Raw genomic sequence first — 24,862 nt, forward strand, 5'->3', positions numbered from 1 at the left:
CACTCAAAAATGAAAATGATGTCATTATTTAGTCAACCTATTTATTCAATGTCATTTTAAACCTCTAAGACTTTTCTTTCTTCCATTGAGCACAAAAGGAGATGTTTTGAAGAATGTTCACGCTTCTCTTTTTCAATACAACAACCACAAATAAAGGGCTTGTTCAGTAAAAAAAAAAAAAACTCAAATACACCATAAAAGCATTATAAATATAGTCCATATCTCATGCAAATTTTGTGTGAGAAACAATTTAAGTCATTATTGACTGATAATTTTCAAAATGTATACATAATGACCATATGGGTTTAGAATGACATGAGGGTGAGTAAATCATGACATTTTTGGGTGAAAATTGGGTGAAAGTTCTTTAATTGCTATAATATCATGTTATTTTATTATCATTGATATGGCGTCGTTTTTGTTAATATTTTGAATTATATTTTATTATTATATTTTTGTTGTTGGTAAAGTTTTAGTAATTTTGTTTTGTGTGTTTTTGCCTTTTGCATTATTATTTCTAAAAAAGTGAAGTTTTTATTTTTATTTTATTTAGTAGTTATTTTAGTACTTCAACCTAACGAAAATTAGATATGTTGCCTTGTTTTGTTTTAGTTAATGTTTTTATGGTTTTAGTTTTAGTTAATGATAATAAACCTGAATTAATTAACTAAAGGGATCAAAGTGAGCTTCAGGCTAGGGATTGAACCACGGCAATTTTGTAAAGACATGTAATTTTGACTCATGAATATGTTATTGCATTCTCAGTAATTAGTGAGCAACTGTTGCAGATTTCTGTTTTAAATCACTTAATAATGCATTCGACTCTTTCCTGCTGCTTGTTAAAGCCGGTTAAGCTAAATCAGTCCCGGTGTGAGTGTGTAGAAGAGCGAGTCCCCCTGAAGGTCTGATGGGATTTCTGATGATGCTGCGTCACAATGACATCATCTTGAGCTGACCGCCAGTGGTCTGACCTTTTCTAATCTGACCTCGTGCATGTCCACACACACAAACCTATGAGCACCTTCCAGATCAATCCTCCTCATTTGGTACTGCAGACTTTGGTTCCCCAAAGAACCTTTTCCAAACTCTGACCCATGGGTACGAACGTTTTGGAGATGGAGCAGTTTGGCGACACCGATGGTGAGCTGGAGTTAAATGTCTTTTTGGTCAAAAATTAAACATATACAGAAAGATAATACAAATATAATTTCACTCACCAAGCCTGTCACTTGAAGCAAATATCCATCCCTTTTTAAATGTCCTCGCCAGCGAGCGTTGGGCCGTTTAGTGAAACTGACGCAAATAACAGTTTAAATAAATAAAATAATGATTTAAACTATGTTTTACTTCTGATATAAACATTTAGATTAAATATGCCATTCAAATTAATGGAGAACACTTAAACATGAAATCATTACTGAGAAGTTAACATTTTTTATATTCAAATTCAATCAATAGAAATATTTGTTGTGAATGCGATGTTTTTGAACACTTTCCCTGTGGCGTGCTGTGTTTTAATGTTTTAACCACAGAGATAATTGCTTATCATGATAATACAAGATTGTCTGAGAAAATAGTTTCGTGCAAATAATGCCCAAGGCCTATCTGTTTCCATTAAAAATATAAATCAATTAAAAATACAATTCGGCCAGTGTAAAAGATTAAATGTATTTTACTTTATGTATTCAAAAACAAGACAAGGATAGGCAAGTACATGATTTTTATTAATGTAATGTGTCTTGTACCGTTAAACGTTATCACGTGGATGAATAATCATATGCAAATGATATGCAGATGAGGATCTGCATAGTAAAACTAGGCGTTGTAAGCTCCATATATGGATATTTCGGGGAGGAGACGCATGTGCGCACAATCTTCCGCTGACTGGGATTTATAAAGTGAATTCTGCGCAGCTTCTGGCGTACGAACGGTTTTATAAGTCTGAATATTTTTTTTGCGTACGCCATTTTTGGCTTTCAGGCGCACGTACACTTTTAGTAAGGTTCCTACGCACAGTTTTATAAATGAGACCCCTGGTGAAGAATTTCATCCTTTTGTTATATAGACAATTTTACCCAAAGTGACTTACAAATGAGGAAGATTACAAGCAGTTTGTCATAAGAGCCAAGTCGTTTTGTGTACATTCTCACCTCATCCACCATTATGGATTTTTTTTCCCCCACTGAGCTTGTCCCTCAATTAAGTATTCATAGGAGAAACTTCAAAAATGTGATATATGCTATTATAGCTTTTGTATTTTGTATTTTTATATTTTTGTTTTCATTTGAATTTTTAGGTAAAGTTTGAATCATTTTTATTTATTTTTTGCCTTTGTATTATTATTTTTTCTTAAAAATGTCTGAAGTTTTTGTTTTTACTTTTATTTTAAAAAGAAGTTTATTTAGTAGTTATTTTAGTACTTCAACTAAACTAAACAAATAAATGAGATATGTTGCCTTGTTTTGTTTCAGTTTATGTGTTTTTTTTTTTTTTTTGAAGCATATTGTTTATCATTATGCTAAAACTTGTTTTAGTTTTAATTAATGATAATAAACCTGAATAGCAACTAAAGGGATCAAAGTGAGCTTCAGGCTAGGGATTGAACCGCAGCAATTTTGTAAAGACATGTAATTGTGACTCATGAATAATATTGCATTCTCAGTAATTAATAATATTCCATTCTCAGCATATTCAAAAATGTGCTTATAAATACAATTTACTGCAGTTTCATTCCAGCTGAATTGAACACTAGTGGCAATAAAACACTAACAACTTTTGTTCCTTTTCACACAAATCATGATTACAAGGACAGATTATTGGTTAATAAATTCCTGTTTTCATGTGGTTTCTTGTAGCCTGGAAATCCAGACCTAAATCTGAAAGATTAATGGTCTGGCGTCGACTAATGAAACTCGGCCAGCTCGAGGGGCGGCACCAAGCATGCATTTGAAAATCTCACTGCACACAACTGGATAACACTACGACCAATCACAACAAGCCCCATGCGCTTAGCTACCAGCGGAGCTAACTGGTAGATTAGACTCTTGCCGTATCCGGTCGGCAAAACAGCAAAAACGCCCTTCTTGCAAAGGAACGATTCGAGCGCCGTCTTCTGTTCCTCTTTTAGATAAAAAGCCAAGTCTAACTCGTTCATTGGAGCGGCCAAAGCCGTTTCAAACAACTGGTGTTCATCCATAGCCATCTTGCAATGTTTACTAATGACTTCGACGTCGCAGCGCTGTCGTCTTCTGTTTAGCTCGCCTCTGGCCCGCCTATATCAGATAACCGGATGTGATTGGTGCAGCTCTGATTAGGGGTGTGCCGGTTTCAGAATTGGTGATGACGGTTATGACGTCAGTCAAATGTGACGGTTCGTAACATAACCGTCGTCGGGGGGGGGGTCTCCTATATTTTTATTCGGAGCCTCCATGTCACGGTTATATTGTCTCCTATATGCTTTTTATTTATTAAATACATGCAATTGGTTGATGATACATTTATTAAAATTAAGATACAATTTGTACAAAACGAAATTCGCTTTAAAGAAAGGTTTTCTACAAAGCAAAACTTAATGAAGTGGTAAAAATCATGTCTGACGATTTACAAAACAAAACTTCATTAAGTGGTAAAAACAATGTCTCCCGACTTCAAATGTTCATTGCTAATGTTTATTATTGCAAATGTTTTTCATTAGTTCAATAAATCTCATAATGATGGCACATCACTATATCATAGCTTCTATTTCTATCTCAAATGATTGGCGGTCGGTCAGGGGGTACTTGGCAAAGAATCAAATACAGTTGGAAACAACGTAGACCATTAATAACACAGACTGTTAACAATTGTTTTTAATTAGTATTTAAACATTCTCTATGATAAAAAATGTTTGTAAAAAATATTTTAATAACACGGTTTTGGCGGTTATAGAGTTCTAATGACGGTGTTCAACTATAACCGTCGGTCTCACGGTTATATACTAACCGTCACACCCCTAGCTCGGATACAAGGGCATATTTAATGAGCATCATTACTCAACACCAGAGTAACTCGCTGAGCAAATTCAACTTGTGCTCTCGCGAGAACTCTGGATTACCAGGGTAGGTTTCTTGCACAATACTATGTAATGACCACAGAACACTTTTATCATATTGCGCAGGGCTTGACATTAACACCCACCAAATGCAAGTGGATTTCAGCAGTGGTGTGTAACACAGTCAATCCTACTAGCCACTTTGGCGGGTTTAATTTCTATATAATACATACCAGCTCACATGGTACAGCATGGTACTTGCGATGCAGAGAGTTTGGTTATGAGTCCTATGAAGCACGAGTCACGATAAAAGACTTGTAGAAGCAGCTAAAATGGCATGTCTACTTCAGTAAATGCCTTTTTATCTCACATCTGCTTTTATTAACACTATCGTTTATAGGTTTAGCGTGGGTTCTACGTTATTTTCAAACGTGATAGAGCATTAACCAGAGCCACTCAGTGGACATTTCACTTCTGAACTGCCACAATACAACAACCAGCGTAATAAAACGTTTGCCAGATTCACGTTAATCTGTTTCGGATAAACCTGAGCGTGCTTTTAGCGCCACTCACGTGCGGGAAGCAACGTCATATCATTTTGCATGTATTGGCACTCACAATATGATGATTACAATAACACATCAGATATGAACATCGTGACAGTGTTGTGGATTCAGGAACACATAGTTACCTGACAACCGCGTTCCTTTCAGAGCTCTGCTTTCCCCAAATAGGGCAGACTATACAGGGAACATGGCCAAGAGAACAATTCACATCAAAGCATTCAGTGCTCAGTGTTGCTAATGTGAACAAGATATGAATGCCATTGCTGTTAGTGCCTAATGGGAAGGACAAGGATAAGAACATTTTGTTCTTTTATTCCAAGGAGAAAAAGTATTATTTTTTTATGGTGTTTTCTTGTTTCTCTATTTCTGAGAGGCAAATCTAATATTTGCACTCATTTTCCAGCCTAGAGTTTATGTCTTCACATCTCTTTCTCCTGTCTGGATCTCTGTACATTTCCAGTCAGCCAGTTACCCAGCGCTTGGACCTTGGCCATTCACTTCCTGTGGGTCTAAAGCTTTGCTGGGTAATGCAATAAAACATTATGTGTGTCAGTAAAACCGCAGTGCTGTAGTTCAGAGAATAGATTACAGCTAATATTCAGATACTCTGCTGTGGGATTTGCTCTTAGACTGAACATTCACTGTGATGTGTTACTAATCTGTTGCTTCATACATATGCATGTTTAATGAGCACATGAAACTACAGCCTAAGATGAAAAAGAAAGAAGTGGGCTTAATTGAATTGAATGTGCACTTGTAGTGTATTAAAAGTAATAATGTAATAATGTCTAATACATTTTTTTACTTAAAAATCTTTAGTCGCGCTTTAAAGAAGTACACTTATGTTGATGCGTTGAGTAAAGCATATGTGAATTTAATTTTATCTGTATAAAATTTGTAATCTGTAATTTTATTTGATATTTACATTTAAAGTTTCAATAGAAATGACATTAAAGTATATTTTAGTTTATCATAGATGCTTGTACATTCGACAGTATAAATACTTAATACCATTTATTTGCATTTATTCATAAATAACATGCAATTAAGTGTTCAAAAACATTACATTCACACTTAAGTATATTATTTTAAAGTACATAATTTCCGTTATAAATACTCCTTTTAAAAGTATACTAAAGTGTACTTGTTTTTCACGAATGCTTAACTTGTACTAAACCTGAATCATTACTTTAATGCTATTTAAATCTACTGCAGTAAACAAGTTTTAAATAGACAATATGGTTGCAGATCAACCATTTTATTAGGGTTAAAGAATGCATGTAATTGAACCCCGTTCATAATCAATAATTTCTCAGCATGCATGCAGTCATGCTCATAAAGAGTTTGCATAACAGAACATTGTTGCCTTCGGCTGCCGACTGCATTGAATTTCAATTATCGGATATGCTTTAATCGGTTTTTGACACACATTTTAACCCTTTTAACCTCTGATTGTGTGTTGGTGAATCTACTGCAATGTCTATGAGTTACAAGCAAATTGAGTTGCATTTTCTCTTACCAGGAGAATCTGGTTCTAGTTAGTAATGTAAAGTAGAAATGCATTGACTCTGACCTGAAACTAAAAGTAGTGGTGACATATAGCTATGAGGAGACTTCTGTATTTTAACTGAATTTGAACAACTTTCTGTAATTAGTTATCCATACTTCGAGAAAAACATGAAAATAAGGTTAAAAAAAAAGAAGTCCTATATTACACAGTAAAGCAAATGCTACCATGCGGTATAAATAATTAACTACTGAAATAATATATAATAATATTTTTGGTCACACTAGACTAGGGTCCAATTCTCACTATTAACTAACTATAAACTACCACTTTTGCCTCAATAAACTAATTACTGCTTATTAATAGTTAGTAAGGTAGTTGTTAAGTTTAGGTATTGGGTGATTAAGGGATGTGGAATATGTTCATGCTGAATAAGGCATTAATATGTGCTTTATAAGTGCTAATAAACAGCCAATATCCTAGTTATATGCATGCTCATAAGCAACTAGTTAATAGTGAGATTTGGACCCTAAACTAAAGTGTTACCATTTTTTTTTTTAATGAGATTCATTGTAAAAATCAAAGTATGTCAAAATTCCCTGTTCCTTTATTTCAGGGTGCAAAGAAACATCCCTTAACATGTTGATCTTGACATCCACGGGAGCACGTCAAGCACTATGTGTGGACTCTTTTTACTTTCACTGACGAGTGGCTGCTGTTTATCTGAAGTTTTCAGCTTGAGTTTTGTACAGCAGTGCAAGAAAAGGGGTCTTTCAAATGCAGTATCTAATCAGCATCTGCCTGCTGGACAAATATATTCCCTTTCGGTGCGAAAAGAGGCGGAGGTCTGCAGTGATGTTGAAACGCCCGTGTTCGTCACGTAGAGCTGCTGTACACTATGTTCATGTATGACTGTGTACGTTCTGTGCCAACTGATATAGGGAGATTACAGCTGTTTCTAGTGAAAAAACGCAAGTGTGTTTGCAGAGCATTGCTTGCTGATGATGCAGTGCAATTATGCAACAAGAAAGACATTTAACACTTTTCTAACTTGTGATTAATTTGATCTGAAACATTATTAATGACGTTTTTAAAGTTTGAATATGCACAAAAATATACAACAGGATTCAAATGAGTAATGATTTAAATTTCCTATAAGAGTATTAAAGGGTATTAAATAAGGTTGTAAGGGTGTGTGAATTAATTTTTATTTTCAAGAAAACCAACCTATTAACCATTTCAAAACTTGTAAAAAGTACACTTTAGTACACTTTTTTTTTTTTTTTTTTCGGGCACTTAATTGAATGTTATTTACAATTAAACAAAGTTTAAATGAAGTGTAAATTGATATTAAATGCAGTTAGTTGAAATTAAAATTAAAATTAAAATGCTGTTTTGACCCACTTAAGTTCATCTTTATATGTAATTTCATAATTACTGCTATTGTCTCTTTGAAATATGTACTTCTGATGAATACTGTATACTGACAAACATTGGTAAACTATACTACTTTAATGTCATTTCTAATGAAACTTGTATGTCATGAATTTTAATATATTTCTAATTACACATTTGTAATGCTGAAGTTGCAATTTAGTACATTTAAAATATATTCACTTTAAATGTCATATCGAATAACGCTACAGTTAAAATTAAACTGTAGTACTGTACATGCTTTAGTATGTCAAAAAATAAGTGTACTTCTTTAAAGCATGACAAAGATGATTAGAACACAATGATTTAAATTGTACTTTTAAGTTAAACTTTTAATTCGACATTATTAAAAAGTGTTAACAAACATAGTCATGTACTGTCTTTAAGTGGCCTCTCTATTTCATTAATATTCTATTATCTGCGAGTATTTTAAAAAATATACTTTTGCGATTTGAAGTACACTAAGTGCATTAAGTGCACTTTTTCACACGGAAACAAAACAAACAAACAAAAATTTGACCTACATCTATGCAACTTGCCTTATTACACTAACCGTAAACCCTTATTGATGCATCCAAGATTTGCTGAATATACTGTACACGACTCTAGACCTAGGGGTCACTGATACTAGTCTTTGACGTCAGCCCAAAAATGATGACAAATATCTTACAGTATGTTATTTTTATTCTTTGTTGGGAGTTTTGGGTTATACTTTATTTTCATAGTCCACTTTAGACATTCTACTAACTATAAGTAACTTTGCAACTACATGTCAACTAGCAGTCATTAGAGTATCAGTAAACTGTCTGCTTAATATCTGCTAACACTTTATTTTGATACTCCCTCAACAGACTTACTACTGACTATAAGTAACTTTGCAAGTACATGTCAACTTATTCTACTAACCCTAACCCTAACCTAACAGTCTGCTAATACTGTAATGACTGCTATGAGACATGTAGTTGCAAAGTTACTTATAGTTAGTAGAATGTCTAAAGTGGAATAAAGTGTAACCGTTTTGTATCTGTATTTACTGTAAGCGACCAAGAACATGAACATTCAAAACCTGTTGTTGTAATTTGCTCTGTGAGGTACTTTGATGAGACAACTAATCTTTGTAACAGAACATTTCCATAAGAATGACTCATTTGGACTTAAAAATGTTCCCAACTCGATTAGTCTCGGTGTTGAAGGGGGTCTAAACAAGCGTGAGGAGTGCATTTTGTGTTTCCAGTCAACTGAAAACTCAATATTTTCACGTTTTTTTTCCACAAGGGAGCGAGAAAGTAAGAGTATCCGAGCACAACCTTCAAACAGAGAACAAAGAAAGAGCCTAGTCTGTTTCCAAACCGTTTTCCTCAGAATGATCAACACTGCCAGCTATCTAACTATCACTTCATTGTGCTTTTATGTCCTTCTCTCAGCTTGAGGAAAACATTGAGTCATTCTGGCTAATGAAAACACCCATACCCAGAAATCAATAAATCTGAATGGAAAAAAGACCAAACAGACTGGCAAAAAGCAGCAGTTTTTCCAGACTAAATAATGTAGGCAGAAAGAATGAATAAGAAAACTGTTCTTATTCTGTTTGATCCCCCATTGGGACGAAATCTCTACATTTTGCCAGTATTTCTTAGTCGATTTGTCTTAATCAAAGCATTTTCACTTGTGGTCTCAGATTGTATAAAACCACTACACAGTAAAGTGGTAACATCTGGATGAATTGGTTTTATACAAGTCACAATAAGTATTTAATCTGACTAATTAGGTCACGCTATCAAAAGTAGAAATAAATCTTTCAATCTTTAGTGTGCATGTGATTGAAGACAGCACTTACTGTAAGTGAATGCATGTAAAAAAAATAAAATGTTGACGTTAATAAAACAAAGATGATGAGTACGTTTTACAAGAAAATATTATTTCAGTCTTTAAACTTCATTTTTATTTTATTTAATACACTGTAATACTAGCAATTTCTGAGTTAAATTTGTTTCTGCACCATTATTTTCCAAACATTGTTCATAACTGTAAAGGGTTAAAGAGAGTTGACATAAAGAGATATAGTTAAATAAATGGGAATGCTTGTGAATGACTATCAAATTGCCATTTGATTAAAATGTCTTCCATAAAAATGATTGAGAAGAGACTGCTTACCTGCAACGAGACTGTTTGAACCCATTTAAGGGATTGCAGCAATTTTATTAATAACTGTAAAGTCTAATGATAGTCAGAGAGATTGTCCCATAATGATAAGGGGGTCATTCACAAGACAATAATACAAAATCTCCAGCTGGGAAAAATTCAGCCCAGGATCCAAGAAGCATGAATCTGTGCTTCATGACGTCTGTTACCTTTTGTTGGTCTGGCCTTTTTAAATCACCTTTATTTAATGCAAATTGTTAACCCTAGGGTTGTGTACATCATACGTTTTTGTGAACAACATGTAAGGAGCTGCTTGTTCTGAAGAGATGGCTAAATGTGCAGTGCAGTAAGTTCTGACATTTCCTTTCGAAAAAGGAAATGTCAGAACTAACCATCTAAAGCGTATGCTTTCTAACGACAGCGCTGTACAAGCACAAGCCTGTTGTGAGAGTTAGACGGCAGCAGGTCATTGAGCCCAGCGGTGTGTCCTCGTTCTCTTTCATGCTGGGGGACATTAAAGGGACAGTTCACCCTAAAATCTAAATTAAGTCATCATTTTCTCACCCTGGTGTTGTTCTAATGTCGTATGCCCTCCTTTCTTTTATGTAGGCCTACTACAAAAGGAGATTTTAAATAAAAGTCTATATAATGGCAGTAAATAGCGACCAGCATCAAGCTTTTCTTTTAAAAAGGACGCAAAAGTATCACAGAATGATTCCATGCGACTCCTTGTGCCGTATATTCAAAGTGTTCTGGGGGTGTATGATATTAAATTGTAAGTATTATTTAAAGAAAATCTTGGTCTTCTGTGCACGGCTACATGACGTGCGTGTTCATGTGACTCTATTAGCACCGTAGTTCACTCCGTCTTACCTAGAAAAAGCACACAGATTGTGAGAAATCAAGATTAACAAAAATGCGACACGAAATACAACCCATGAACGGAACGGAAAAGTTTTTGCGAGGGAATGCAGTTTCTTGGGGGAAAGCAAAACATTTGCAAGGGAATGCAAAAGCATACAAATTTTAAGTCCCAGAAAGATAGTAAAGACATTATTAAAGTAATCCCTTTGACTCCAGTGGTTTAACCTCAATTTTACGAAGAGACTCGATCGCTTTACATGATGCACAGATTGAATTTAGGCTTTGGAGGTGTTTACTGCGCCGCGTCGAAGTGCTTCCAACTTCAAGTGCTATTCCGCCATACATTATAGTTATCCTTTTTACCCGCTTAGAAAAGCGCCACGTTTTATTTTGTGTCACCATACTTGGTCGTGTAACTACTCGTGTAACTGTATTTAAATAGGGAAAACGTGGAGGTGTTTGGTCGCTTCTAGCTTCATCTCTGTTTGGATCCTAATGAATGAACTGGGCTAAGCTAAGTGCTATCAAAGTGTCGCCGCGCGCCAGAGCGATTGAGTGCACGCAATGAGACGAGAGAGATATGTATCAACTCGTCTTAGTTAAGGGAATAACATAATTTAATATGAAAAACGGTGAAGTATCCCTTTAAAGGGGTCATCGGATGCAAAATGTGCATATAAATGTGTCTTTGCAGTGTGTGGACACAACCACCATACCATACTATGAAAAAAATCCATTCAATCCTTTTTTTTTAATCCTCAAAAAGTCTAAACACTCTCAGTAATCAAGCCATTTGGATTTTCTGAGCAATATGATGTCATATGATGTCATATTGCTCATACTCCGCCCACGACCACTGACGGACTGTCCCGTATTAGCATATTTCCGCCCTCAGCCATTTGTATACTGTCCGCCAAGGCAGCACTTTATGTGTCTTGTGTGACACTCCCCATGGAAGAGAGGGGAAGGGGGAGGGGGGGACGAGCAGTTGCTCATTATCATTTAAAGAGACATACACCGAAACAGGTCGCTGTGAACAGAGGTGTTTTTGAGGAGGTAAAAAGGGTGTTTTACACAACCACTGAGGAATTTTAACCAAAGTATCTTACAAACTTTACATGAAGACCCTAAAGAATCGTACAAACTTGTGGAAAAAGGGCATCCGATGACCCCTTTAAGCTCGAAAAATGACCCAAAAAACACCATAACAGCAGTCTATATATGACAACATAAACTACAGTGTTTTTTGAGTTCTCTGTGCTTCATTGGCTTGAATAGTAATGTGACTTTAAAACTGCTTCTTCTCAGTTTGTATTTTTGGGAAAGACTGAAATGTCTCTCTGGACAACCATCACTTACAGCCATTTACTGTGACATGAAGGCTTACATCCATATTGTGTTAACCTATATTTTGGTCTCTTCCCAAAGTCTTCTTCCTCTCAGTCACCTCTCTCTTTGTGCCGACGGTCACTATCAGTGTCTCTCACAGTATGTGTCCCTGCCGCTGCTTTTATAAATAGTAACACTATCAGCTCTTGAATGAGAGCACAATGCCAAACATTTGCCAGCGTGTTTCCAGAACGAGGTACAGTCATAATGAGCGATGAGATGAGTTGTGGAACTGAAAAAATTATGTTCTTATGGTCATTGTGCTCAATATATAAATATTTTAGAATAAACTAAATAGACATCTAAAAGTTATGAATAATTAAGATTTTTTTTAATGTTTTTGAAAGAAGGCTCATCAAGGCTGCATTTATTTGATTAAAATACTGTAAGAACAGTAATATTTTGCAAACAATTTCAAGTATCTGTATATGTTAAAATGTAAATTATTCCTGTGATATAGAGCTGAATTTTCAGCATCATTACATCATTCTAATATGCTGATTTTAAGTTGCAATAATCAGAAATGTTTTGATTGAGAAAATTATTTCCGGAATCAAAGTCGATAAAGTGGTTGTGCTCTGTAGATAAGTCTTGTCAAACTAACCTTCATTTAAAGCCTCTTTTGTTCCTGTACACACACACACACACACACACACACACACTCAGAGATAAGGAGGAACATTTTGTGCAGCCTAGATCCACTTGATGAATACTGTCTAGCACTTCTGTCAATAAATACACTGAAACATAACCCAGCTGACGGATAAATAAACTCTATGATAGCTATATTAGGGTGAATATTATGAAAACACGTCCTGATCACATTCCACTCCAAAATTAATAGCGATGATTTTTTCCTATATTCCTAATGTCCTAATGGAAAAAGCTTCCTCTTCTGTTCCTTTTATTGATTTTTTTACTCTCGAATGCTTCTCTGCTGCACTGCAGCAACATTTCTTCATTGTGATATGTACGTAGCGGAGGGTGTTACACCAGGACAGTGTTAATCTGTCCCATATATACTCGCAAGCATTTTTTTTGTTCTTTGCTTAGGGGTAAAAAGATGTTTGAAATACCTTTGCTGCTAACTGCTAATTTTCTGTTAATGAAAATCCTGACGCTGTCCACTGATTTTGTTCAAAATGACGTCACACCAGTTTGTTCTTCGATATCGCTTGAAGTATGTCAGTGACGCTGGCATATTCCTGCACGGCTTGTGTTCATCCTAATGAAGGTGCTGACAGGTGCTGCCTACTCATGTGGAGCTTTTTAACATCAACACTGCTTAGTTAACACGCATGTGGAGCTGGGCCAGAACATTTTCAGCCTGGATTTAATCACACACACTTCTACAGACCTCCATAACCAGACCACAATATAAGTTTCATGGAAGAGTAAAAAGAGTAAAAGTAAAAGTCCCAAAACCGTGAGCAATGTGGGACCCACAAGTTGTACTGAGCTGAAACTAACAGAAGCATCTGTCCCAGATGCAATCTGATTTTTTTTTATTTTATGATTTTTCAGAGATATTTGATGAATGAACATATGCAAACGGTGCAGTATGTGTTGAATTTAGTAAATGATGGCGTGCCAATTCCCTGTAGAGATATTGTTAAGTTATATTGTTAAAAAGAATGTTATTATTAAATTATATTTTGTCATCGTCGACGCAATAGTAAAAGCTATCCATTTTAAAATATTATATAATGTCTGAATTACTATTATATTGATTCTGCTGACTGACATGTGCACATGTTTTAATAAGGGGTACTCCGTGTTCAGTTATAATTATTATAAACACAATGTTCCACACTAATGTAACAGATGTCTTGCAACATTTCAGAGCATATTACACCTAAACGAATGGCCTGAGGACAGGGTGAGAAGTATTTTCCAAAAAGGAGGCGCAACAAGCATTATTTCATCTTTTCATTTCAACAAATTCATAATGTTCTATCCAGCTTGAAATGTCAGGAAGATGAAGCATGGTGTCTGAGGATTTAAGTTTGTGCCATGTATTTCACACAGATTTAGTGTTGGATGTGATTCAATAGAAAAGTGGAGCTTGGAGCCCCTGGAGCGTTTATATTCATTTTCATTATGATCTCCCTGCATCTTCTCATCTTCTTCTTCTTCCAGTGCTGTTTACTTGCTGGAATTAATTAATTTTTGTTGATGTTTCAGAACTCTTTGGACCAAAGTTGTAATTTAACAAAAAGTCAAGTTTCTAAATTCTCTAATGACTCTACTTATGTAACTGAATTCAGGCAGAATATAACTCGAGGTTTGTACTGTATGTCAAAGGACTCAACAGAGAGACATTCATTGTCTACAAATGTGCTCGGTGTCATTTACAAACCTGATGCAATATGCATGTGTTAATGGTTATAAGTCTGATCTGTTTATTCCATTAGCTGGTGGAGGTGTGTTTAATAGCAACTTGTGGAGCTACGTAATTAATTCAGTAGTAGTAATAGTACACTACTTTTTGTCTTGTTTTCCAAAATATCTCAACATTTCTTCAAGATCAAGATACATTTACTTGAGAAGCAAAATTAAAATTTAGTTTGGGGCCCTATTGACTTCCATAGTATGGAGAAAAAATTCAATGGGGCCCATAAACTGTTTGGTTACCCATATTCTTCAAAATATCTTCTTTTGTGTTCAGCAGAACTATCCCTTTAAGGCCTGGTTTCACAAACAGGGCTTAGATTAAGCCAGGATTAGCATTTAAACAAAAATATTACTGGTGTGCATCTTGAGATAAAACAATGGCAGTGACATATTTTAAGATATGCCAGTGCAAGTTGCTTTCAGTTAAAACAATGGCAGTGACATAAGTTAAAACAGCTCAAACATGCATTTTAGTCTTAAATGAGTAACATTATGACTTCACACGATCCAGAAAAAAACACGTTCGTTGTAGTTCTTGGAAAGTGGATTCTGTTAAATAAAATATGTCCCTTTGCAGTTGACTTTGAGCTTTGTAACCTTGCAGATCCTTTTTTTAATGCTCAAACAGCAACATTACACACTAACTAAAGATGAAAAAGTGAAAAAGCATAATAGGATCCCTTTAAGAAAGTTGAGATACTTGTACTGGAAAACCAGACAAAAATAATAAATGTAATAGTAATCCCTATTATTGTCATATCAATCAATAATCAATTATCATTATTTTTTTCCTTTGCGATTAAGGTGGCTGGTTCTCTCCTTATTGACAAACAGGAATTGTAGTTTTTTTTTAATAGTAAATCTGCAAATTCCTCCATCAACGTCAGCTGCCTCTATAATAATCGTCTGATACGTTCAGCACAGTCAAGTGAACATCACTGTGTGGCATAAATGATAAATCTAATAGGCGGTCTATTAGCAAAAGTGCTTTTCTTCCTGTTTTCTTCAAAACAAAAAGTTGCATGGTAAATGACGTAAGCGTGCTCCGACACGGAGTAAGTGTGTGTGCAGATCAGCAGGGGAGTGGAGGGGGCACGAGACAAGACAAGCGTGCCTAGTGTGAGTACATCCGTACTCTGCTTTTCTGAACGATTTTGGGATTTGACGTTTGAAAAATGACAGCAAATTCCTAGCATACGGTCTCTCTAACTTTTCTTAAGTTACACTGGATTTTTCACTGGCTTAGAGGTCTCTGGAATGTGGTTTGGCTGGAGTTCAGCAGAGGCCGGTATACTTGAAGCAGTGCATTCTGGTCTGGGCAGTTTGGAGTTAACCAGCGCTGTGAAACTGCTGGCCCGCACTGCTCTCAACCCCCAGCGGTGTGCTCTGATTGAACGCACATGTGTTTCTGTACATTTGTTCTTCTGGACATTCAGGGATATAATAACACAATGAGGCAATTTATAATAAAATGCTTTCCAAAAACTTACATCAGCATATCTTTCAATAACAAACAGAAATACAAGCACACAGGATTGAAGAACTAAACTAAAGATTTGTTTAAATTGATAACCGTAAAACTATAGTAAATACTAAGATAGTAAAACTAAAATGGAAAAAATATGAAAATAAAAACACTTCCAATTTGCATGAACACCAAAGGCATTTGCATATGATAACCGAGGGCTGGATTCATGAAACATTCTTAAAATGTTCTACAACTTAAGAAAAAATTTATATTTTGATTTATATGCACTTTTTATTGTTCTTAAGACAAAACTTAAGGATAATTAAAATTCTTCAGAAGTATGTTCTTAAAAATTATGTTCTTAAATAACTTTTTTAAAGGTGGGGGTATGTGATTCTCTTTTTTGCCCATTTTTTCAAAATCACTTGAAATTCTATTCCTAACCGACTTACAGCCACTGAGTTAGAAGCACTGAAATTAAAATTAAGCAATTTAATCATCTGTGGAACGGGCAGGACTCGAAAAACTCCAGGCAATCATTTCCAAGACTACCTAGAATCATTGGACAGTAAGTTCGTCAATCAAACGGTCGTATCATACCCCCCTCCCCCATCCCCCTCCCCCCATTCGAATGGGTGGAGTCAGGGCCAGCGCTGGAGGAAAGAAGGTAGGACCATTTGAGTTGTGTATTTTCAAAATCTGTCAAAATCCCATACCCTACCTTTAAGTTAGAACAAGCTTCAAATCCCCAAAAGTAAGATGTTGGGTTGTATCGAATTAATTGTTGTAATTAAGCATTAAGCAACATAACACTTTCTGCATATAATAGATATTAATGCAACACCTGTCATTTCATTTTTTTCAAGTTCATTCAAGTTTTTTTTAGTTATTAATCTAATTCAAATGTTGTGTTTAGTGTAGGTATTTATTATATACTATATAATAGGCATATTGCAAAATACTGTCCATTTTAAGACAGGCTCATTTAAAATAATTATTTTTAACTCGCATTAAAAATGTGTCGCTGATATCTGAACTCTGGTCAAGCCAGTAGCAACAAAAAGTAACACCAACGTCGGTCATTTTATTCTTAAAATATATTTGAGAACTTCTCAAGATTTTTCCAAAAATTACACTTACAACTTTTCTTAACTTTTTTTCTTAAGAAGATTTTTGTAAATCCCTCCCCAGAACTAATATTCTAATTCTGATATTGCATTTAGTGTAGGTGTTTATTATATAAACTGCACATTACAGTAAGTGTCATGCAAAATACTAGGTATGTTGTGTGCAGTTTGGTCAATCTGTGGCAACTAAAATCAGGTTCTGTCCTGTAAATAGTACCACACACCAATGATGCTTTCAATGTGCCAATAACAAAAAACACACAGCGAAACATTTTTCACAATGGCTGTCCCATATGCGTATACTCAAGCACAAAAGCGCTACCATATGGCTGAAAAGCCCTTAGGTTCCCTCTTTCAATCATGATAAGCCTGTAGAGGTTGTTATGTGTCATTTTGTAATCATACCTCGCTGTGCCTTAGGCTGTCCTTAACTCAAGCTGCTGTTTCTAGGCCGGCATAATCCTCCAGGATCGCCCCCGTTTAAGCCCACCGTGTATCAATCATGCTGTTCTAACATGTTTTAACTGTGCAGGTCCCAGGATGTTAATTTTAACCCTTTAGTACAACCAAATTAAATCACCAATTCATGAAATACATTACTGTTTTACAAACAAGCTGTTCAAATAAAACAACGAGCCACAAGAGACTGCGCCTTATAGAGATTTTACCTCTGATTGACTAAACTAGTCAATCAACTTTTTTACAGCATAATCTATGAATACATCAATTTCCACGTTCCAAACAGAGGTGCGTTTCCCGAACAACGACGTAACTCGCTGGTTCACTACTAAAGTACGATGTATCGTTGAAGAAATCAACTGGCTAGTCACGACTGTTTCCCGAAACCATGCTGTCGCAAAGTGGTCGTTCAACCACGTTGGTTTATGACGTCACACCGGGGTGGAGTAATAACTTCTTTTAATGAATCTGTTTGAGATCGAATTAACACTAGATGTTTTGCTATAAATTACAGACATGACATCCGAGGACTATTTCTAATTTTTCTCAGTTATTTTGCTTTATTTCCAGATTCAATCATAGGCTCGTTCTTACATACTAGAGCACGTTCGCACATGCGCACTCTTCAAAAACGGTCTCTTGACAAACTAAAAGACGTAAATGACATTTGTATGTATTCTAAATAAAAGACACAGGTTGTACTGAATGTCAGCTTGCTTATTTTGCTCAAGATAAGGATTTATTAAGTCCACATGTCATGCAAGCTAGAAACTCTGCTTCTAACCACAGGTCGAGAGCTGTCGTTCCAACCACACAACTCTGCGATGCTGTTTGTGAATGTTCGTTAGAACGATGGTTTCGGGAAACACTGACTCGTTGAACTATGGTGATCACGACTGAACTTGCGAACAAAGTTGGCTAACAATGCTTTTGGGAAACGCAGCACAGACCATCATTATGTGTGGGAATTTTACAGGGTCAAAAGTCTTTATGAATGAGTCATTGAATCATTCACTCAATCAATTCATTCAAAACATGGATTGATTCAGGAGCAAAAGCAATGGCGTTGCGGAAGTTGCTTACTCTCTGAGTAGGTGCTTATTTTGAATAAGTTCTTACTTTGCTACCATTTGTCATGTTGTCATTGTTATGTGACCTACAGTTGCGCTGATTCACTGCCATTCACAAATCCTCTCTTGAATGTGCACTACTGTAAGTAGTTAGTTATCCGGGTACTTCTTGCATACTGTTTTATAAATACTGTGAATTTGAACTGAAGAGGTGCTTTTTTGACCCGCTTAAGTAGGACTTAAATATATCTTTATATGTAATAACACAAATACTTTTATTATCTTTGAAATATGGTTAAAGGAGAACTCCGGTCAATTTTAACATTGAGCTCATTTTTTTGTAAATTTGGAGTGCTGTCAGTACAGAGAACAACGACAAAAATCGGTGTTGCCTACAGCGTGTTATCCTCTTTTTAAAATTTGCACCCTGTTGACATCATTGGGGCAAGTTTTAAACCTGCTTTTAGCCTCTTAACATCCTTGATGTGTCATTACAAGTGCACAGCCAATGTGAGTGATTCCTTTAGAGTGAACACGGTGATCACCTGACTGCAATAGATGTGAAAGATATGAATAAAAATGATGTTTATTCAGCCAGCGCACATACTTGTATTTACATCCTGTTTTCGGTCAAAGTCCACAGTAGTCGATTGTCGAGTTCACGCGCGTGATCATAGGTACTAAACCTATGCGCGTGAACTCGACAATCGATTACTGTCGAGAGAGAGAGAGAGAGGGAGTGAGAGAGGGAGAGAGAGAGAGAGAGAGTGAGAGTGGGAGAGAGAGAGAGAGTGAGAGAGGGAGAGAGAGAGGGAGAGGGAGAGAGAGAGAGAGGGAGCGAGAGAGAGAGAGTGGGAGAGGGAGAGAGAGAGAGAGAGAGAGAGAGAGTGAGAGTGGGAGAGAGAGAGAGAGTGAGAGAGGGAGAGAGAGAGGGAGAGGGAGAGAGAGAGAGAGGGAGCGAGAGAGAGAGAGTGGGAGAGAGTGAGAGAGAGAGAGAGAGAGCGAGAGAAAGAGAGAGAGGGAGAGAGAGAGAGAGAGAGGGAGAGAGAGAGAGAGAGAGAGAGAGAGAGAGAGAGAGAGAGAGAGTTAGTTAGTGGAATTATAGGAAAAACGTCTCTGCTTTTAGAAGGCGATGGAAAGTCAAATGTACCTTTATGATATTTACATCCTGGAAAAAGGTTCTGGTTACCTAAATACGTGTTCGCGCACTTCTTCGTATAGGCTCTGCTGGTGACAGTAAGACCTACTCGACTCCCCTGCACCTCCGTCAGTTTGTTTTCCCAGCACAGATATAGTCCTACAGAGTGTATTTGATGAGATAATGACATTAACTCTGCTAAAAACGTGCCTGTGTGTATGAGAAGGACTCAAGTTGCGTCACAAATATGGGGACAGAAGCTCAGTGTTGATTGTGCACATACTCAAGTCTGAAAGGCAATCCTGTGTTGACTGAAAATGCAGAACTGATGTTTGGAGTCGCTAATAAGATTAGTGCCGTGTATATGTATCATGTGTAAATGTGTGTCAATGTTTGGCTGTGTTTTTGCAGTGGTTGTTGGGGAATAGTACTGTACTTCAGGTGAACTGACGTAAAGCGTGAGAATGAACTGAGGGACTCAATGTGTGCGTAAGACCAACAATGCTTGTCAATCATTTGGTGTCACAAAGCCTTGGGCCAAGTTTAGGGAAACAGTAGTTATGTTGGGTTGGGAGAAATACATGTTTGAGCATGAATCAATAGAGGTGTAACAATATATCGCAATACAAAAATGCAACAATATGTATCATGTGTAGGTCACCCAAAATAAAAATTACTGTGTGAGAAAAAATTAAAGTTTTCAGAGTTTTACTACATTAAACTACTATATATAATGTTGAATATAATGTATAATAATGCAATGGGGGAATGTTTTGTAAAAAGTGGCCTAGACTGTTTTTAATATATCTAGTCAGTGACAGAGTGTCAGCATATTCGTCTAAAATAATTCTGTTTTCAGCTTCAGAATCATGAATATTTTTATTCTGGTGTCTCTATTGTCCTGTGCATTGGGTTACCTAGACTAAGCCTCTTCATTTACACCCAGAATGTAATATCAAATTTAGTATTTTAATCAACAGTGCATTTTTTGTTAACCTTTTATCATATGTCTTGGAGTATCGCAATAATATCGTATTGTGAGTTCAGTATCGTGAAATGTATCGACTACGAATCAATAATTAATTTTCCCAAGAGGGCAAATTCCCTAATTGCTTCCATTTTTCTTTAATCCTTCCACAGGGAAGAAATGCAAGTCTTTCCTCAGATGAGATCTCAGCATTGTCTCAAATTATGCTCAAATGTTTTCAATAATTTTGTATCATTGAGATAATATTATTAGATTTTATTTTTATATTTTCTTTTCTTTTCATTTCAGTTAAAGGTTTAGTAATGTATTTTTGTAATGTAATGTAAGTTTTTTTTTTAAATATGTCTTTAAATATTTTTATTTCAGTTTTAGACTAAATTAAGTTAATGAACTATAGAAATGTTTCCTTAGCAACTAGCTGAAATAAAATAAGTTATTTCATGGCTGTTGTTTATTTCAGTTAACATTTCTTTTATTTCAAGTAGCAATGTTTTTTATTATTAAATGGTTTTAGTTTTCAGATATACAATGACTTAAATACACTTCTGAGCATGCTGTTATATTTAAATCACACAATATTTTAATATTTTTGGGGGCATAAAATTAAATATGTCAGGGTGAAGCAACTGTCCAAAAATCATGAAGAAAAAAAGACTCATTAAAAGAATATTGAACAGAAAACCTTAAATAGTTTTGCATAATCTTTTATTATCATTCCTAAGCAATTACACAGTCTTAAAATATCACAAATATTTGAAATAAATTGGAATAGTCATGTAGTGCAACCAACATACCAGTAAATGAAAAAAAGATAGTAGAAATGATGTCATAGAGAAGACCTCTGTCAGCCCTCATGACTGTGTGCCAAGATCAATAAGTCTCTTAAAATATCTAATAATTTGACCTTTTTATGACAAGACATGGATAGTTCTGGTTGTAAAATGGCATGTGGTAAAATTCCCCCAAACTTTGATTTCTGATTCTAAAAATTCAAGATATTTAAATAGGCCTACTTTTTATCTTGTAATAATTATTAAAAGCAGTTATTAGCCATGTTTTAGAGGCATTCGGTTGAATATTTTATTGAAAATTGTATAAATGGTTTCTTTTCAAACCAAACAGAACCAACAATGAATCCAGAGCACATTTCTAAGAACTTTACACAGTACATGATAGATTTATAAAGGTAGATCCCCCCCCCATCTTTTTCTTGGACACTCTCATATGTCGTTCAACAAATTGCCTCATTTGTGTCTATTGTCATTTCTCCAAAGGAATCTAATGAGAAGCATCTTTAAATACAGTGTTAAATGTAGATCTCGTCCTCCCTCTGCCTCTGTCCTGTATGTTTTTATATCTGGTCACTCGAGACATAAACACACACTACTTTTCCCAGAACTCATTGAATGTAGGATTCATGGTGCTTGAGCTGGTGTCTCTGAGGAGTTTTCCATCCTCCTCACGCGGCTGAGAGGCCCAGACCAGCTAAATCAAGCCTTTCATAACCACCAGAGGACAGAAATGGCCTTGTTGCCAAGTCATTGCTTGTTTGTAGTCCAGTTTTTCAAAAACCTATGTTTAGAATGGGATCTAATTATGTGACCAGGGGAAAAATGCTTATGTTACGCAGGGTGCTTCATGTAAATTTCTTGTGGTTGCAACTGTCTTGCCGGTTCTAATCTGTTTTAATTGTTTTTTAAACACTAATTACAGGTTATCTGTCAGAGTATGCAGTGAATCGTGCTTATTGAGGGATGATGTACGTAATGCTTATTGAGGGAAGAATTTACGACACTTGAAACCTAAACTTAACTTTGTTTTTTGCCCAGGACATATTATGTTTTTTTGGTTTTTTTACATATTCATCTTTCTTTAGTGTGTAATGTTGCTGTTTGAGCATGAAAAAGGTCTGCAAAGTCACAAAGTCCTAGCCTGGCAAGCCAGACCTACATCAAGATGTTAGGTCTGGCAACTCACTATAGACACGGCTCAATCCGAGGGGCGGGATAAACGGCTGTCTTTCAAATTCCCTCTGCACGCAATAGGACAGCGCTTCAACCAACCAGAGCGTTTTCCCAACAGCGGAGCTAACGTTAGTTGATAGATTAAACTTTTGCCATATCTGGCCAGCAAAACTACGAACACATCTTCCTTTGTTAAGAATGACTTAAGTGCCGTTCTTTGCTCTTTTCTCAAAGAAAAACTTAACTCCAAGTCCTCCAGAGTCGCGGCCAAAGCCGATTCGAAAGACTGTTCTCCAGCAGCAGCAGCTCTTCTTTGTTTTCAAGTAGCAGGGAACCGTCGCAACTCCGTCGTCATTATGTTAAGCCCGCCCCGCCTACTCTATACACGATGTGATTGGCCTGACCTAATTTAGGTTTTTGCAGCTCGAAAGTCAACGGAGAGTTGCTAGACTACCCTGGCTGCAAAATAATTTTTGTTGCCGCTAGGGTGCGTCTAGATTTCTAGGCTAACAAAGTCCCTCCAGCGGGAGTTATTCTCTATATTAGTGTCAGTGTTTCTGAACTCCCTGAAACGCCTCCATTGTAGTCTTGAGTTTTCTTCCGGGAACGAACACGTCATAATATTCCTCATTTATGAATACTCAGAATAAAGGGGCGGGGCCTGGTTTAGTTAGTTAGTAGTGTGTTGAAACTGCTGGTTATGGTAAGGGAAGGGACATTTCCAAACATGCTCGAAGAGCTTGACCAATCACAACACACTGGCCCAGCCGACCAATCAGAGCACAGTGTGCTTTTCCGAAGGAGGGGCTTCATAGAGACAGGAACTAAACAGAGCGTTACTGACAGACTGGGAAGAGAGGAGCTGCAACGATGGAGAAAAACTATATTTTTTAACATTCAAGCATGAAAACCTATTCTAGTAGAGTCCAGCAACAAAATCAAGACTTTGTAAAAGGGCATAATAGGTCCTCTTTAAGACCATTTAAGTTAGTAGTTCTCAGTCATTAGTTTTTTACTTTAAACTTTCCGTGAAGTATCCACTTGTTGTACACTTAAGAATCATTATTTTTTCTGTTTCTTTTGTTTTTCTACTCTTTACAGACTCGCAAACTGACCAAAGTGGAGCGGCAGCGCTTCAGTGAAGAGGTTGAAATGCTCAAGGGTCTTCAGCACCCAAACATTGTGCGCTTTTATGACTCCTGGAAGTCCACTGTGAAAGGTCACAAGTGCATCCTGCTGGTCACCGAGCTCATGACTTCTGGCACTCTCAAAACGTGAGTTTGTCCTTCATCTCACAATCTCATATCATATTAATGCCTCTTTTTTTTGCTGCTGAGGTAAACATTGTTATGCTTGCCAATTTCCTAGGTATCTAAAGCGTTTTAAAGAGATGAAACCAAAGCTCTTACAGAGGTGGAGTCGTCAGATCCTTAAAGGACTTCACTTCCTGCACACTCGCGCCCCTCCCATCATTCACAGGGACTTGAAGTGTGACAATATCTTCATCACAGGGCCCACCGGAAGCGTGAAGATCGGGGACCTTGGCCTGGCCACACTCAAGAGGGCAAGCTTTGCAAAGAGTGTAATAGGTAAGTCATTGGAAACTACTGTAGTTTCTAAGATAATGATTTATCTGACATCTTCTGAGATCTTCAACCTCATTATATTTCAAGTTTCAAATTAAACATTAAATTCTATATTTGAAGTTTTCACCTTTAGCCACTATAGGAACTTTATAAAATGGCATCATTCATGGACGTTGTTTATTTCAGTTAACATTTATTTTATTTCAAGTAGCAATGTTTTTTTATATGGTTTTAGTTTTCAGATATACAATGACTTAAATACACTTCTGAGCATGTTGTTATATTTAAATCACACAATATTTTGATATTTTTGGGGGCATCAAATTAAATGTCAGGGTGAAGCAACTGTCCTAAAATCGTGAAGAAAAAAGACTCACGAAAAAAATATTGAACAGAAAACCTTAAAAAGTTTGGCATAATCTTGTATTATCATTCCTAAGCTATTACACAGTTTTGTTAAAATATTACAAATATTTGAAATAGATTTGCTGCCAAATCAAAGTCATGTAGTGCAACCAACATAAATGAAAAAATATATAATATAATATAATATAATATAATATAATATAATATAATATAATATAATATAATATAATATAATATAATATAATATATTCTCAGTAATGATTTATCTTATCTTATCTTAATGCAAATCTATCTTCTGAGATCTTCAACCTCATTATGTTTCAAGTTTTAAATTAAACATTAAATTCTATATTTGAAGTTTTCACCTTTA

The 24,862-nt window shown here is 35.9% G+C and overlaps 2 protein-coding genes across 3 annotated transcripts in view; one reads left to right on the forward strand and one right to left on the reverse strand.

The window, feature by feature from the left end:
• LOC311096687 (integrin alpha-X-like) overlaps positions 1–24,862 on the reverse strand; it is a 569,425-nt gene that overhangs the window by 315,939 nt on the left and 228,624 nt on the right. The window lies entirely within an intron of this gene.
• wnk4a (WNK lysine deficient protein kinase 4a) overlaps positions 1–24,862 on the forward strand; it is a 60,578-nt gene that overhangs the window by 4,085 nt on the left and 31,631 nt on the right. For both annotated transcript variants that reach the window (XM_084135972.1, XM_084135973.1), the window contains exons 3-4: positions 23,642–23,814; positions 23,909–24,129. In XM_084135972.1, the coding sequence (XP_083992098.1) occupies positions 23,642–23,814; positions 23,909–24,129 (394 nt within the window). The remainder of the gene's footprint in view (positions 1–23,641; positions 23,815–23,908; positions 24,130–24,862) is intronic.

This window comes from Abramis brama, assembly GCF_963993115.1.
Source record: "Abramis brama genome assembly, chromosome: 14".
Classification (NCBI taxonomy): domain Eukaryota; kingdom Metazoa; phylum Chordata; class Actinopteri; order Cypriniformes; family Leuciscidae; genus Abramis; species Abramis brama.